Source organism: Rattus norvegicus, chromosome 20, assembly GCF_036323735.1.
Source record: "Rattus norvegicus strain BN/NHsdMcwi chromosome 20, GRCr8, whole genome shotgun sequence".
Classification (NCBI taxonomy): domain Eukaryota; kingdom Metazoa; phylum Chordata; class Mammalia; order Rodentia; family Muridae; genus Rattus; species Rattus norvegicus.
The window spans coordinates 801,916-819,147 of NC_086038.1; the positions used below are offsets into that span (position 1 = coordinate 801,916).

At 38.3% G+C, this 17,232-nt stretch overlaps 2 protein-coding genes across 6 annotated transcripts; one reads left to right on the forward strand and one right to left on the reverse strand.

Annotated features, from left to right (window-relative positions):
* Positions 1-1,757: 1,757 nt before the first annotated feature.
* Positions 1,758-14,756, reverse strand: Or10al5b (olfactory receptor family 10 subfamily AL member 5B). Of its 5 annotated transcripts, none has more exons than XM_006255863.5 (3): positions 14,128-14,756; positions 12,419-12,572; positions 1,758-2,787 (listed from the first exon to the last, which is right to left on the reverse strand). In XM_006255863.5, exons 2-3 carry the CDS (start codon positions 12,473-12,475, stop codon positions 1,828-1,830), a joined length of 1,017 nt encoding a protein of 338 aa, XP_006255925.1. In that variant the 5' UTR covers positions 12,476-12,572; positions 14,128-14,756; the 3' UTR covers positions 1,758-1,827. The 5 variants fall into 5 exon arrangements, with proteins under 5 accessions (XP_006255925.1, XP_006255923.1, XP_063135405.1 ...); XM_006255861.5 differs by having other exon boundaries at positions 12,419-12,603; positions 14,128-14,755; XM_063279335.1 differs by lacking the exon at positions 14,128-14,756 and having other exon boundaries at positions 12,419-14,121.
* On the forward strand, positions 14,221-15,174 carry Or2g25 (olfactory receptor family 2 subfamily G member 25). The gene has a single exon (NM_001001374.1). The coding sequence runs from the start codon at positions 14,221-14,223 to the stop codon at positions 15,172-15,174; it is 954 nt and encodes a 317-aa protein (NP_001001374.1).
* The last annotated feature ends 2,058 nt before the right edge of the window (positions 15,175-17,232 follow it).

Genomic DNA, 17,232 nt, shown 5'->3' on the forward strand with positions numbered 1-17,232 from the left:
CTTGTGTTTCAACTACAGTGTAATACTCAAGACCTTCTGTGGTAGTTGCTGAACTGAAGAAACATATTATCTTAACTTTTATTTATTGCTTTTTACAATAATTTGTAATTCCATGGAAGATTATAATTCTGGGTGCTGATATCTGGTCTTGTTTGTGCTGGGTGGGTATTTTGTACCTTGGTTTCTGTTTCCTTCTCTATTTCTTAGGAGAGTGTGGTGCATGTGTTTTACCTGATTAGAAATTCTTCTGTGATCCTGATACGTGTGACCACTACATGTTCCAAGTAAAATATATTTCTAAGTTTTTAGAGCTGACACTCAGGAATGGGGATGGGCTTGGAGGGAGGGGAAGAGAGGGCCCAAAAGAAGAAAGCATGCTGTTCTACCATGATAAGCTCAGTCTCCTAGGATCAGGGACAGAGCGTGAGGAGAGGCCAAAACAGGTAGTCTCCTACAGAGCTGGGAATGAGACAGATGATTGGCTATGGAGAAGAGGAGGGAATGTGAACATCTGAACCTTACCTACTTTTTTCATTGGACTATTTGTTTCACAGTCAGGCTAGGTTGGCATATTTCCAGGAAAATTCAGATGAAGTTGGATCTGAGATAAGCAGGTGAGTGTAGAGGAAGATTAAGATCATCTGCCTGGTATGCTGGAGATAGGGGCAGAATGGAACTTACAGGGTTGGGAAGTATTGCTATCCTTTGAAAGGCTCCATCAGCAGCTGACTCATACAGACATAGACACCCACAAACAAACAATGGATGGAACTTGGAGACTCTTATGAAAAAAACAGGAGCAAGGATTGCAGCTAGTAAGGGGATAGGAATACCACAAGAAGATCAGCAAAGTCATCTAACCTGGACCGTTGGTGCTCTCAGAGACTTAACTACCAACCAAAGAACATATACAGGCTGTACATAGGTCTCCCTGCACATATGTAACTGATATGTAGCTTGGTGTTCATGTGGATCCTGAACAACAGGAGCAGGGGCTGTCCCAAAAGTTGTTGAATGCATGTGGGATGTGATTTTCTAGCTCAACTGCCTTGTCTGGCCTCAATGAGAGAGGATATGCCTGGCCTCACAGAGACTTGAAGTGCCAGGGTTGGAGTACTCCCAGGTGGGATCCAACTAACTTAGAGAAGGGGAGGTGGGATTGAGGGAAGAACTGTGGGAGGGGGTGACTAGGTGGGGGGGCAATGAGCAGGATATAAAGTGAATACAGTAATGATGAGGATGGTAGTGAAAAAATAAAAGACAGAAAAACTTCCATAGAAATCCTTGAAAATATTTTTTTATGTTTTATTTAATATTTAAAGCAAATCATGTTAAATCTAAACAGTTCAGTATATGGTAATATTTATACATTTTTGGGATGTATAGGTCACAAAAGAACTCAGAAAGTTGTGGTATGTAGCATTATTTAATAAAAGTAAAAATATTACTGAAATAAGGTCCATTATACAGTTACTACAGAATAAAGAGTCACGTGAGATATGTCTGAATAAAGAACAGAAATCATAGGGACACCAGTGTCTGGAATTTGTAAGGCTTCTGAGATATAAGTTGGCAATTTAGATTGACATCCTGGACAAACATAAAGGAAAATCTCTCACAGTCTTGCACTTTTTACTTGAATTTTTTTAATATTTGATTTCATTTCAGAATTAGCAGTTAGAAAATAGAGCTGAGTACAGAGGTACCTTCAAAATTACAAAGAGACTCAACATAAGGCAGACAGAAGAATGTACAAGTTTTTCTTTTTTTAATCTGGCTCTTTGCACATTTTTATTAATAGCAGCTTTGCATGATTCTGTTACGTATTTATTGACAGAATTTTTTCAGGCCCAGAGTTCTTCTCAGTGCTGCCTTGACTTCCTTGTTCCTTAAACTGTAGATGATAGGGTTCAGCATGGATGTCACTGCTGTGTAGAAGAGGGCCAAGAGTTTGTCCATTCCTGGTGAGTGGCTAGACTTGGGCCTCAAATAGGTAACAGATCCTGAGCCATAAAAAAGTGTGACTACAAGTAGGTGAGACGAACAGGTGGAAAGTACTTTGTGGCGCCCCTCAGGTGAAGGCATCACCAGCACTGCAACAAGAATTCTGACATAGGAATAAATGATCAGCAAAAATGGACTAGATATACAGAGGATTGCTGCCACAAAGATGGCAGCCTCGTTTTGGGATGTATCACCACAGGCAAGTGCCAGGAGAGGTGGAAGGTCACAGAAGAAGTGGTCTATCTCACAGGGTCCACAGAAGTTCAAGGAGAAAATAAAATTGGTCTGTCCCAGACCTACTGTGCATCCCATTCCCCATGAAACAATTGCCAAATGGGCACATACCTCACGACTCATTCGGGTTGCATAGTGGAGTGGGGAGCATATGGCCATGCAGCGGTCAAAGGCCATGGCTGCCAGTAGGCAGCACTCAGTTATACCAAAAAATGTGAAGAAAAACATCTGTGTGGCACATCCCTCCCTAGAGATCTCTCGGGCCTCACTGACAAGGCTCTGCAGCATCTTGGGTATGACAGAGCAAGTATAGCCAATCTCCAGGAGAGACAAGTTGGCCAGAAAGAAGTACATGGGGGTGTGTAGCGATGGACTGGTGCAAATAGCAAGGGCTATGAGAGTATTTCCTGTTAGTGATACTAAGAACATTAGTAGTATAAGAGTGAACAAGAGGAAGCATTCTCCAGGGACCTCAGAGAACTTGGCAAATGCAAAGCGTTTGACAGACAAACTATTCTCCTGCCACAGAGAACAGTTGACACTCATCTCCTGAAAGAAAGGACAGCAAATCATTAGAACCATTCTTGCCTGTGGGCGAAATTAATCCTTTTATTATTTTAAGAACATAAATTACATCAGAGACAGAATCTTTCTCTACAGTCAAAAAATCAAAGCTTAGAAACAATGACTCATCCTCACAAGTTTGCATGTCTAATACTTTCTTTTTTTGCATCGGGAGATTTTCCCAAGTCTACTGAGCATTGTCAAAGTGTACAAGGATTTACAGAAGATGGTGTACATTTGTAGTCCCAGCACAATGACGCTCATGCAGAAGACTTACCGTGGGTCTGAATTGAGCTACACGTGTAAGCTATCATTCAAATAAGAAATCATAAACATTAATTGTAGCTCAGTTTTCTACCCATTCTTCTCATTAACTAGTTATCAATGTTACCCAGAAAAGCTGATCTACCCACTTGTCTCTATGCTTTCCTGTTGCCTCAGATACAGTCTCTTACACCATTCCCTGTGTGTATTGGACCCAGGTTACTCTGTGATTGCTCTCACTAGGGCTTAGATACAGGTATTAAGATTATCATTTCCTGAAATAAGACTCATATTTTTGTGAAAGGTAAGTAAAACCAAATAACAACTCAATAAAGAAATGATTTCTGTCATGCATAGAATTAAAGGCAGGACATGTGCTGGTGTCGGAACAGTAATGAGGTAGTCAGAGAAGCTTCTTTAAATGCATAAACTGAGATGTGGGAGAGATGTGCGTTCAACCAAACACAACCATAGCCCTTCATACCACAAACTTCAACAGGGTAACTGATTTGTGTAACATAGTAGTTCCCATCATGTTTTCTTAGTAAGAGTATCTCATTGCCTGAACGTTAAATTTCTGTTTTCGAAGGAGCTGAAGGTACTTGCAACCCCATAAGAACAATACCAACCAACTAGATCTCCCAGGGACTAAACTACTACCCAAAGAGTACATACACATGGACAAACCCATGGCTCCAGCTGCATAAATAGCAGAGGATAGCTTCTTTGGGCACCATGGGAGGAGAAACACTTGGTCCTGCCAAGGCTAGACACCCCAATATAGGGGAAGGTTAGGGAGGGGAGGTGGAAAGGTGGGTGGTTGGGGAGGGGGAGCACCCTTTTGGAAGAAGGGGAGGAGGAACACCCTTATAGAAGAAAGGGAGGGGGATGGGATAGGGGGGTTATGGAAAGGAAACTGGGAAAGGAAATAACATTTGAAATTTAAATAAAAGATATCCAATAAAAATTTCTGTTTTCTTAATATTATTCCTGATATTCTATGAGTCAGGCCACTGAGTTGAATAAAGAATCTTTTATTTTTTATTTTTATTCTTTTTTAGAGTAGAAGAGATTGGGTCTTGGTATGTAGTCCAGGCTAACTAAAAATTCATAATTTCCCTGCCTCAATCTTTTGAGTGTTGGAAATCTAGGAGCAGGCTATGGTGCCTAGCTTGATAGACACTTCTTCTGAACCTTCCATCTCAACAGATCTTACATGACAGCCCCATCACACTACCTGTATTTCTGTACACATAGTATCTATGCACTTCGTTTCTCTTTGCTCATTTTCTCACAGGGCAGCTACCGTGTGCTTCCTTGATTGCTTTCATGAAAAAAAAAAACCTCTTAAGTTCTAGCATAGCTTTGTCTATTTTCTGTAAATCATCCACCTCTTCGGCCTACAGTTACACTCTGTTTTTCACACTCTGGTGGTGACTACTTCTCATTTCTTTCACATTGTTGCCTTATACAGAGACTAAGTATGGATTTCAATGTTCTTATCATTATGTTTGCCATCTTTACCAATCCATGAGTTCTCATGTAATGAGAAGTTCCAGTGTTTAGCTAACTCTGACTCCTTAGGTATTCTGCCTGTCCCTTCCCATTATATCCTCTGAAGTTCAGTCTCATGTCCCTCAAAAATTGGAGATGGAGCAAACTTATTTTTCTTCCAGTCTGATAATTTTCCCTTCCAAATAACCCTTACTGTTTGTGGGGTGTATGTGTCTTTGCTGAAGTTTGGTTTATTTGTCAAAAATCTGAATGCACCATATTATCCTGACAAGGTGGAATAGGAGATATCACCAGCCTGTTAGACCCTCCCTCTCTTTACTTGATATAATGAAATATCACCAGGTTATGTTATATTGTATGTGACTATATCAGCTCATGTTTGATCCACAAATCAAATGTGGGCTTCAGTATTTCAAAATTATTATAAATAAACATGCTATGTTTATAAACACATATAAGACATGAAAATGCATACATGTGCCTGTATATTCATGCAGAAACACACACTCAGAGAAGCACAATAGAGTAGAGCAAGGGATCACTCTTGGGAGATTGTGTATGAGTTTCAATGTTAGTATAAACAGCGATACAGGACAACAGCATTTGTTCACACTCTGTTTCTCCATTTGGTCACTTATAAAAGGAACTGGGAAAAATGTATTCCCCATGAGGTTGCTGTAGTGAGAATTAAGTTAATTTCCTAAATTACTTAAGTTGATCAGGTGCTGAATGCTTATCAGCTACACAGGACATGAACATGTATGTGTGTCTACCCACAACCACTTTAGATTTACCTTTGTGTACACTCTAATTTGGGCAATTTCACACCATAATCCACACTATTTGTTTCTATTCATTAATTGATCACAAGATTATTTTGCTATCGGGGGTAATGGAAAACAAAGAACAAACAAACAAAAAAAAAACAAAACAAAAACCATACATAATTTTTATCCTAGGGGGATATAGATGTATATAATAGCTTATTGGACCTATTATATTAGATATGCACCCATTCAGGCAGAAGTTTTAAAAATATAAGGATAGAGAACACAGGACTGACTTAAGGCTCTGACAAGTATGAAGCAGGAAATCTGTTGTACTTACTGGGCCTCTCAGTGGACTCCACTCTTGTAAAAAAAATGCTGAAATGCTGATAATTCTCTTGTGATTCATTTTATACTTATTTTTAATGTACTAGAAACATTCCTCAGTACAATATTAAATTAAAACAAAACAAAAAACAAATAAACAACCCCCCTAAAAAGCCAACAGAGCAAATGGCTAATTTTCAATCCGAAATATTTTTTAAGCACCTTGTAATTCATTAGTAGTCTCTGCATTTGTAGAGATAGCTGCTAGTTAGAGAGTGTGGTCTTGCCTCTCTCAGTTAAACTTTCTGAAACTCACCTTGGACCCAGAATGTTATATTTTCATTTCAATTTGTGTAATAAGAATGATTTACTCAGAAAGAGTATCAAGATTCTTGAAAAAAGTGTCACAACACTCTGAAGTAGAAGTCCCATCTGCCTATCACCTCTTACATTTTCTTGACCTAAAATTTGGGCTCATTATTTCCTTGTTAGCACCATATGATGTAATCCTCACCATCTTTCTAGTTGAGCTGTATGAACTGGTTTCCTATCAACAATCAGTTCTATTTTATACATAGAGCTTTAGTGTTATAAAAGTCAAGTATGCACTAAGCACTAGTAAGATTCTGAAGGTTTTTATCACAAGGTGTGGTTTTTGGGCAACTGTACATATGCAAGAGATGACGCAAAATATCTTACTATCTTGGCTTAGCATGATACCTTACATAGTCTGGAGCACACTCTACATAGCTCTTTGTTTTGTGAATGGTATAGTGGAAAAAAAAACCCACTGTTTTCCCCTGGTGTCAAAAGGGTAGAAATGTTCACTAGTAGGTTCAGTACCTTTTTTGATCTTTTAAGGACACCTCACACTGTTAGAAAATGTTTCTGAAATACTGCAGTGTTTGTCTATAGAAACTCTCAGGAAGTGTTCATATTCACTATTATATGGTGACTACTTCTAAAATTCTTTATCAGCACACATAACTTGTGTACATTGCTTCAGAAAAGATTATCAGAAGGCTCACCCCTAACTTCCCAGTTTCTCTACGTTCACTCACCTAGTATCATTTATGCAGCTGAGTGACACTTTAGCTCAACACAACAGAAACACAAGTGAGATCACTTGACTAGATTACAATACACTGCATAACCTGAGTATTACAGTAATAAGTGAATTCTAATTTACTATGAAATAAACCATTAATACAATACATAGCAGTTTTCTGAGAGGGATGAAGGAGTCTGCATAAATTTTAATAGCACTCAAAGAAAGAGACAATAGCTAATTAGAATATCAGGAACAGAAAAATGTTTTGAGTATCTGATGTCCTTGTATATACTTCAGTTCACTTTTCCCCGGCCTACACTTAATAAATTAATTGTGGCACTTACCTCAAATTACAGTATATGAAGAGATAATAAAGTGGTTTCTAATTCTGATTAGCCACTCCTGGGTTTCAGTTCATCCTCACCTTACAGCATACAGGGAACCCACACTATCTCCATATTCATCTCTACATTGTATTGAAAAGCTTTGGTTGCAGACAGAAACTATGCCTGACATCAAGAAGATTGTACGTCTCATGAGAGAGCAACATGTCCTTCAAGATAGTATCCAGTATCACACACACACACACACACACACACACACACACACACACACACTGACTTTACTATTCCCATTATATGCATATTCTCCTTTCCTGGAAAACTATGAGCTATGAACATATTACACAAAAATTGTTCTGTCTTCTGAGTCCTTGTCCTCTCACTCTCCCCAGGAGACTCACCATGTCTTCTCACTGGTGAGTTGCAGGAGGCTTCTCATTGCTTCTCATTGCCCTCCTGAGAGTCCTTATGGATAGGACAATAGCTCTGTGCAGAAGAGCTAAATTCTGCAACAACCCTTTCTCCTGAGAAATAGTTCTGTCACAGAACATCTGAATCATTCCATCCACAAGGAGGTATTCCAATAAAATGATCCTCTATTGAATCAAAATTGCTACACTGATGACAAGGATCCAACATATGGTCTCCTGGAGAATAAGTCTTATAAACCACAGCAGTTGTTCATGCCTAGGCACTCTGAGTTTCTAAGGTGATGAATATTCTATTCCTACCTTGTTAGTGATAGCTGAGTAAAGTTCTCAGTCACAACGTAGTATGTTTCATCACACTGTGGGTTTGCTGTTGGTGCTGGTTGTTTCTTTCTGTTACTAAGTTATCATTTTTTTTAAATCATGAAAATATTTTGGATTTTATGAAATGAATTTTTCATCATCTGTAATAATTATGTTACTGATATATACACATACTGATTTCTAATAAAAATCACATAGTTTGTAAATTGTTCTACTATTCTTCTGTATTCTGTCCCTATTATTGTGTGGTAGATGATTTTTGTTGTTATTGCTTCATCTTTGCTACAGTGATGTTGGTTTAAGTTTTATTCTCATGAGAGGTCTGTTTGGCCTCGCCAAAGGAGATAATATTGACCTGATCTGGACAACAGAAAGAGAGGGTGGTGGTCCATGTTCTCCAATCGTTTGGAAGCATTTGAGGGTTAATATTTATCCTTTATTAAGTGGTTGGAAGAATCCACCAAAAATTTGGGTTCTCAAGTCAGATGAAGGAATCTTAGAGTGATGCCCATACCCCAGACACCTTCCTGAAAGCATGGCAAGGGTGGGCTCACTCTCTACGCAAATAAGGCTTGGGCCTACTCAACCCCATATAGACTAAGGCCATGTCATGGTAGCATCAGTTAGGCTTCTGTTTTCCTACCAGTGAACAGGCTACTCAGAAATAATATGATGCCCTCTGTCAGTCTAACTGATAGGCTTGGAAAGTTCCTGCCTCCTCCAGAGAGCTTTTGTGTTTGGTTTGTCATTAACATTTGCCTGTCTTCAATCAGGTCTGCATAGGTAAATTAAGTGCATTTTGTCCCTTTTCCTTTTTCTTCCCCTTTACCCTGCCTTGACCTATGCAAACCAGCTCTGTCATTTTGGTTCTGATACAATTTCCTGAGATTTTTATACCAACCAAACCCACCACCACCTGAAACCCTGGTCCCTAGCTTCTCTGAGCACCCTGAGACCACTAGTATGCAACAGGACCCACAAAAACCTCATCTGTTCCAGGATTATATAGCATGAGCACTGATTTAGTCTACACAACTATTTTTAGGAAAATTCAGATCTTGTGTTTCTACATTGAACAGTTTTGACAGCTTTTGTTTCTAGGACATTGGCATATTATGACATAAGGTAAATAGGGCCATAGAAGAATAAAATTAATTCATTTTATTATATCACATAATAGTATAATCAAACTAGAAATCAGAAGAAGGAGAGTACAGAGACTGCAAAATCACTTGGCATCCAACAAGAAACTTTTGAGAGACTAGTCACTCATTGAAAAGACCAGGAAGTAAATTTGAAAGTTCCTACAATTAAATTCAAGAGAACATACAACTTTCACAAATTTTCACCAACACACAAATGCAGTCCTGAGAGGAAATTCTGAGATGGACCTTACATAGGAAGAACTGATTTTGAATTAATCATGAGACTTCTGTTAGGCTGACAGGGAAGGGCTCTCCACCATGGCCTTAATTGAGAACATCTAAGAACGAATAGTATCTGAAGTTTATCAAGTCTTCTGATCTGAAGGTCTGACTTAAATTGTTTGAGACAGCTACGTCTGACAGAGTCCTTTCTGGAGCTGATATTCTACTTCAAGAGTGAGCAGATGTAGTTTTTCTGTGGCTTCAAGCCATCAGTGTTTGCAGCATCTGTTTTTGACATGATAGCTATCCAGTTGGTTGCACGGCTTAAATTCTTTGTCTTAGTTAGGTTCCTAGTGTTAAAATTAAACACCAGGATCATCAGCAACATGGGGAAGAAGAGGTTTATTTCATCCTACAATTTTTGTCAGTACATCATCCAGGCAATTCAGGGAAGGAATGCAAAGCAAGAATCTGTAAATAAGAGTTGATTCAGGGGGCCATTAGGGACTGCTGCTTACTGGCTTGCTCAATCGTGGCTTGCTCAGTCTGTACCCAGGACCACCAGTCAAGAGGTGACAACACTCATAAAGTGATGGATCTTCCCACATCAATTAATCAAGAAAATAAAGAACAGGTTTGTCCAGAGTTAATCTGGTAGACTCATTTTCTCAATAGAGGATATCTCTTCCCAATAACTATAGCTTGTGTCTAGTTGACATTAAACTTGCCAGTATAGTTTTTCACTCAAGAACCCAGGGCACCAGCAGCATATCTAACAGCTATTGTTTAATGAGTCAAAATTTTTTAGTGTCTAATAGCTTATTTAAAAGCATTTTTGCATTAAAGACTTAATGCTAACTTGGACCCTATATAACACTGATCTAATGATGTTCCAACCCTGCTCTGGAGGCATAAAGACAGGGTCAGCACAGCAGTTTATATATATTTTATAATATAAAATTTTATAATGTAATATAAGAAATTTTCAGTTTCTTTTTAGATATGGCACAGAATGAACCTAGCCTCCTTTTTCAGATCTTCTGAAAGTTATCACCAAGAGAATTATCTATGTTCATGTCCATATTCTTCATGAAACCCGTACTGTTTGTATGTTTATTTGCTGTGATTGATTTATGGCTAATGTCAACAAGCCTTTGCCCTCTCTATTCTTAAATGAATGCTTCATTCATGATGTCTCTCTGCATTTGTCCTAATATCTTGCTTATATACGTTATCAAGACATAATACCCAAGAAAAGGCTTTTAGGCGAATGAATTGGGAGAAAGTATTCTCAAGCAACTCTAGCCTGTGTGCTTTGCCTTGTAAATTTGAAAGAACTACCAATGAACTTTGTGAGTTTTTAAGATCTTTATATGTGAGGCCTCTCCAACTTATTGACCACAGAACCTTTTATAAAAATTGAAAAACGTGGATAACACTGTCAGAATAACCACTTACTTCTCTCCAACAGTCTCTACATGTGAAAATCCATCCCTGTGACAATATATTCAGCTATATTCAGGTTAGGGGACCTTTAAATTATGTTCCGATTATATGCAGACTACAGATTATGTCAATAAAGGCAATTACTTCATCAGAATCAGGTCTTTAATCTTGACTTGCTCAGAGTGAGAAATTTATTTTCATTTTCTTTAGAATCCTAGTCAAGAATGTGACTTGACAGCCTGGAAACATCTCATAGTAAAGACCTAACTGTGCAGAAGTAGTGATCACAATGCAGGTTCCCAGAAGATTTTGCTCTTGGTCACTCTCATGCCTGGTGATAATTGCCCTATTAGGAATATAGGGATCCCTAGGTCCCAGTTTAGGCTGATATCATTTCCTGCTGCAGTGACACACTTTAGTATCCATTAGCCCTGGGCAAAGCACTCACATCTGATATTTGACCTTGGATTCCAAGATTCATTTTCAGAATCTATTATTTCTGGAACTCCTTATTCTCTCAGCCTGGGAAAGTAACCAAAAAGATGAGGGGACAAAAATTTCAGAGGTGAGGAAATAATAACCATACATTTTTCTTTTGCTCATCTCTCTGTACTACAAACTTTCTAGCTAAGAAAACAATATTATTCTTACCAACTGCCAAGTAGGCATTCTTTAAATGATTCAGCTAATAATTCACATGTCTTTTATCATGTGAAGCATTTAAAGTACTTCTGAATGATATAGTAAATTAAATTTCATTATAAAATTGGGTTTGAAATAATTAATATTTTACAGTTACCTTAAATTTTTAAGAACACACATCCCTGTATTCTTAAATAAGAAAAAGAAAAGATAAACAAAAAGAGACCACTTTTATATTTGGAAGGATTTCCCTATGACTTAGATTTCTTAAATTCTTCCCAAGTTTATGGTCTTCTGAGGAACTAAAAATGTGTTCTTCCCGATACAGAGGTAGTGTTGGATATATGTGTTGTGCAGAGGAGACAGTCTACGCTTATTTGCATTCATGTAAAGGTATGGTAACTATGTCCCCTTGACTTTGAATCACTTTGTTTTTGGAAACTATAGAGAATTAAAAATGTGATTTTCATATTAAATAGTTACACTTAAAATATGAATAAATTAAGATGTTTGTGCCTTCTACTATCCTAACAATGTTGAGTTAAATAAATACATTTGGACAGGATGACTATATCTGAGGAAAAATTTGAAAATACAATATATAGTAGTAACATATCTGGGAAATATTATTTTAAAGCATTATAATATTAAAATATGGTTTCACATGACTAAGGGCATTTAAATACCTTGACTAAACAATGTGGAGAGCACAAAGTTAGGGAATAAACACAATATTTCAATAAATATGTATGAATGGCATGGAGAATCCAGGGGTGGATTTCATATGTGGATTCTGTTGGAGAGAAATTAGAATAGTGATTTTGACAATGTTACCCATATTCTTCAAGTATTATAAATTGAATTGAAAGTTTCAATTTGTAAGTTTATTTTTCAATATATAGGTATATTGTGTGTGTGTGGGTTAGCTTTGAATTTGGTGATTTAAGAAACATTTTACCATACCACATATTTAAAAGATACTTTAAACAACATTTGCTAGTTGAGAGATGAAAGTAGGGAAAATAATTTAATAATATGGTAAAGATATCAACTTATTAAAGTACATTTATGTCTATTCTGTTGTTTAAAAATCATCATTCATTTAAAATAGTAAGACAGAGATTTTAAAAAAAATCGTACTCACTAAGCATTTCCCCTCTTCTTTTAGAACATGTCTGCTCTGTGGAATGGGCTCACGCATAAATTTACATGGTTACAAACAAAGCAACTGAGGGTTTCAGGAGGGATGTTCAGTGACTGACAGTGCTGCTTGGAAGACCTTCATCTGGAACTAGGAACTGACATGTGCATAGAAGTTGGTAGGTATAACTGAAATAGTGTTAGGAAGAGACACACAAAAGAAGTTAAAACTTGATTTGGCAAGAAGTAACATAAGTGGAATATCTTCTGAAAACAGAAAGGAGGATAAAATTGTGCAGAACCTTGAATGAATTGATAGTGAGCAAAGTTGATTTTTTCTCAAAATAATTTTATGTCGATGAATGTCCTATTTTCATGTTATTCTTATGGCCTTAAGAGGTCAAGTAATGAAGAGTTATACCCAAAAGAAAAATGATAACCTATAAGGCTTCCTATCTAGGAAAATCATGAAACGTCTTTGATAAAAATCAAATGAAAAATGAAATTAAGGGTTTCGCTTGAGATATAATATACTCTTTTATGAAAAATGTTATTATGTAGCACAGTACTATGTACAATGAATATACAAAAACATAAATAATCTAAATAAACTAAGAAATCCATTGCAGTTATATTCTCTATTGCTTGTACATTATGAAGTTACAATAATATGGAAAATAGTTTATAAAACACAAGAATAAAGGGAGAGCTAGTGAGGTGAAAAATTGAGTCATAGTTACTGTGACTTAAAAATACAATGCACAAGCCTAAAATAATTTTACGAGGTTCTAAAATTATTCAAAACAAACAAGAGTAGTCTATATTGACTGATAAAACACTCCAGACTGCCTTTTCCATATTGTAAGAAAAATTCTGGCAGGAAAACAACCCGTGCATGATATCTAACAGTTACGTCATTATAGTTGTGCACTTTGTTCTTAGCGTGGTGTTTATAAAAATAAAGATTTAAGGTAGGGAACTAGAATAGCTTACAAATACACACTTAAGGTAGAGAAGTAGAGTATCATGTCCTTTAATTTTTTTCCCAAATGCATCTTTGTTGCTTTTCCTACTGACACAATTGGATACCTACCAAGACCTTATTCATGTATTTGCAATCTCCCTTTAAAGTGCTGTTGAGGAAGAAAGGGATAAATTTCCAGAAAGCACAATTGAGGCAACATGGAAGAAATGAACAATCATTGATTGTTGGATGTTTTCTACATGCTCTGTTTTATAGCTCTGAGCCTTTCTGAAACAATTTTTTTTCTTTTTGAGATTGTAATATAATTACATCATTTCCTCATTCCCTTTCCTTCCTCTTTAGCCTCCAATATATTCGTCTTGCTCTCTTTCTAATCCATGGCCCTTTTTCATTAATTGTTGCATGTATACATATATTTAATGTGTGTGTGTGTGTGTGTGTGTGTGTGTGTGTGTGTGTGTGTGTGTTTATCCTGCTCAGTCCATATAATGTTACTCCTGTGTGTTTTTAGGACTGACCATTTGAAATTGCTTAACTAATTGGTGCCCACTTCCCTGAATAAGACTATTTCTCACACTCTCATTCCTTCGTTGCTATGTGTGGCTCTGTACCTAAACGGTTCTCCATGTATTTTGTATTCTTTGGATTTACTCCTGAAAGTCTCTCTCTTGTTTCTGTCTCTGTCTCGCTTCCCCTCAAACCCCCAGAGAACATCTATCATCTTTCACCTTTAGGGTTCATGAATTTCTGATCCCATCACGTTCCTCTTTATTCAAACATGTATTTCTGCATTTGTCGCCCTCCTTTTCGTGAGTAGAGTGATGACAATTAACAAGAGCTCGGGCGGTGATTTCATCCTGGTGGGCTTCTCTGATCAGCCACGACTTGAAAAGATCCTCTTTGTGGTGGTGCTGATCTCCTACCTCCTGACACTGGTAGGCAACACAGCGATCATCCTCGTTTCCTGTTTGGATTCTGCGCTCCGAACGCCCATGTACTACTTCCTTACCAACCTTTCTTTCGTTGACATCTGCTTTTCCACCAGCATTGTTCCTCAGCTGCTGTGGAACCTCCACGGTCCAGCCAAGACAATTACTGCCACAGGCTGCGCTATTCAGCTTTATGTGTCTCTGGCTCTGGGGTCCACCGAGTGTGTCCTCCTCGCAGTTATGGCATTTGATCGCTATGCTGCTGTTTGCCGACCACTTCACTATGCTACCGTTATGCACCCACGGCTCTGCCAGTCTCTTGCAGGAATAGCATGGCTGAGCGGAGTGGGCAACACACTGATTCAGGGCACCATCACCCTCCGCCTGCCTCGCTGTGGGAACCACAGGATTTATCACTTCCTCTGTGAGGTTCCTGCCATGATCAAGTTAGCATGTGTAGACATTCACGCCAACGAAGTGCAGTTATTCATGGCTTCTTTGGTGCTGCTCCTCCTTCCCCTGACACTCATCTTGGTATCATATGGGTGCATTACCCAAGCACTGATGAGGTTAAGGTCGGCTCTAACCTGGGGCAAAGCTCTTGGAACCTGTGGATCCCACCTGCTGGTAGTGGTACTATTTTATGGCACAAGCACCGCTGTCTATATTCATCCTAACAGCTCCTATGCACAGAGTCAGGGGAAGTTTATCACCCTTCTGTATACCGTGGTTATTCCTACTCTAAACCCCCTCATTTACACTTTAAGAAACAAAGATGTAAAGGGAGCTTTGAAGAGACTGGTGAGAAAAGATAACAGCACTGGAAAGCAAATTCTTCCCAGGTAGAGACGCAGTTCTGTCTGTCCTCACAACGATAAATTATCAGAGAAATTATCTAGGGTAGCCCTGACACAGATGCTCCAAAACTAAACTCACAGGCCTCTGTGGAGTGATGCAAGCAAGGAAACTACTCCCTTAATTATCACAGTCAGAGATGTCTTGACCTGACAATCAGATTATATAATAAACTAAAAACAACTTTTGCTGTTGTCAAGACTCCTGCAATTCTTTTCTATTTTAAGTGGTCACTCTTTTACTAAGAATTGTGACTCTTATTAGATTAAGTATGTCTACTGGCTTATCTTTTTTGTATATAGATAAATTATGTTCACAGCTAGGCATTCTGTAGTCGTATATTTCTGTGAACCCAGTGAAACAAGGCCCCCTGCATCCTTGGACTCATGTCCCTTGGTAATGTCCTAGTCTAAAATACACCCTTGGGTTCTCCCTCACTGGTCTGCTCCAGTTGGTCTCATGAGTGGAGTTTTGTTGATTTTTACATCTGGTGCTTTTGCCAAGTGAGATTCTCACTAAAATTTCAAGTTTTTATATCTAAATATTTCCATTGAATGGTGATTCCTGAGCTTTGATTTCTGTATTCAGATTATTAGGCGATGTTTATCATGTAATCTTAGAAATCCAATTCATTCCAGACAAAACCAGACATGAAATTTGAGCCTAAACCGTTTGGAGTGTGTGTGTGTGTGTGTGTGTGTGTGTGTGTGTGTGTGTGTGTGTGTGGTATCTGTGTGTCTGTTCGTTGGAATATTCTGTCTGTAGCAAATACATTTTCCTATGGAAGATGTAGGATTGAGGATTCTGAGTTATTTGTCCTTAGGATTTTTAATGGAGTCTTCTCTGTGCCTTTGTGTTTGTACTATGATTAATCTCACTAATGATAAAGATCAACACTCTTCTTGCCCATCATACCAAATTTTTTAAAAATGAATATCCATTTAAGGCCCAATGATTGTCAATGTCTGAGAAAAGAAACAGGTGTAACAAAGGTGTGATGTTCAGGGAGTGGCATTATTAGGAAGTGTGGCCTTATTAGGGAAGGTGTGACCCTGTTGAAGTAGGTGTGTCACTGGTTGTGGGCTATAAGACCCCACATCCTAGCTGTGCCTGGACATCAGTATTCTGCTAGCATCCTTAGATGAAGATGTAGAACTCTCAGCTCCTCCTGCACCATGCCTACCTGAACACTGCCATGTTCCTGCCTTGATGATAATGGACGAAACCTCTGAACCTGTAAGACAGTCTCAATTAAATGTTGTCCTTATAGAAGTTGCCTTGGTCATGGTGTTTACAGCAGTAAAACCCTAAGACAGAAGTTCATACTGGGAGCGGGGTTTTGCTGTGATAGGCCTGGCCATGCTTTGTTTGGAAGACTGTGGATTTGGGGACTTTGGATTTGGAAAACAGTGGGATGCTTTAAGTGGGTCTTAATGGGTTATACTAGTAAGAATGTGGAAGACTTTGTTACTGTGAGTGATTTGAATTGTTCGGACCTGGCCCAAGTGGTTTCAGTAGAGAATATGTGGCCTAGAGAGACTGTTTTGTGGTATTTTGGTGAAGAACCTGGCTATGTTTTGCCCTTGTCTGAAGAGTATGCCTGAGGCCAAGGTGAAGAGACTCAGAATAGTTGCATTGACTGAGAAAGTCTCAGAGACACTCATCTTAGATTTTGTCCTCTGGTTAAGTCTTGTGAAGAGCATTTTGAACAAGTATAGCAAGATGAGAAAGGAAAACATAAGGTATATGGTTCGAGTATTAAAGCTTCACCAGGAAGTGAAATGAAGCCTAATCCTGTGTTCTAGAAGAAAGCAGCTTATGGAAGTGGGACTTTGGGGCAAGATCCTCCCTAGCTAAATCTATATCCATGCTTGGTGGTACACACCTTTAATCCCAGGAGATAAAACCAAGCAGATCTGGACAGCCTGGGACAGAGCAAGATCTAGGTAAAAAAAGTTTAAGTCCAGGCATGGTGGCACACACCTTTAATTCCAAGAGACAGGTATGCAGATCTCTGAGTTCACAGTCAATCTATAGAGCAAGTTCTAG

Coding starts and splice junctions, on each gene's coding strand:
- Or10al5b (XM_006255863.5), bottom strand. CDS start 12,475: ATGCGTGAGCCCATTCCACAGAGCAGACATGTTCTAAAAGAAGAGGGG. Junction 2,788..12,418: donor AAGAAGAGGGGAAATGCTTA/GTGAGTACGATT, acceptor CCTTTCTTTCAG/GAGATGAGTGTCAACTGTTC.
- Or2g25 (NM_001001374.1), top strand. CDS start 14,221: ATGACAATTAACAAGAGCTCGGGCGGTGATTTCATCCTGGTGGGCTTC.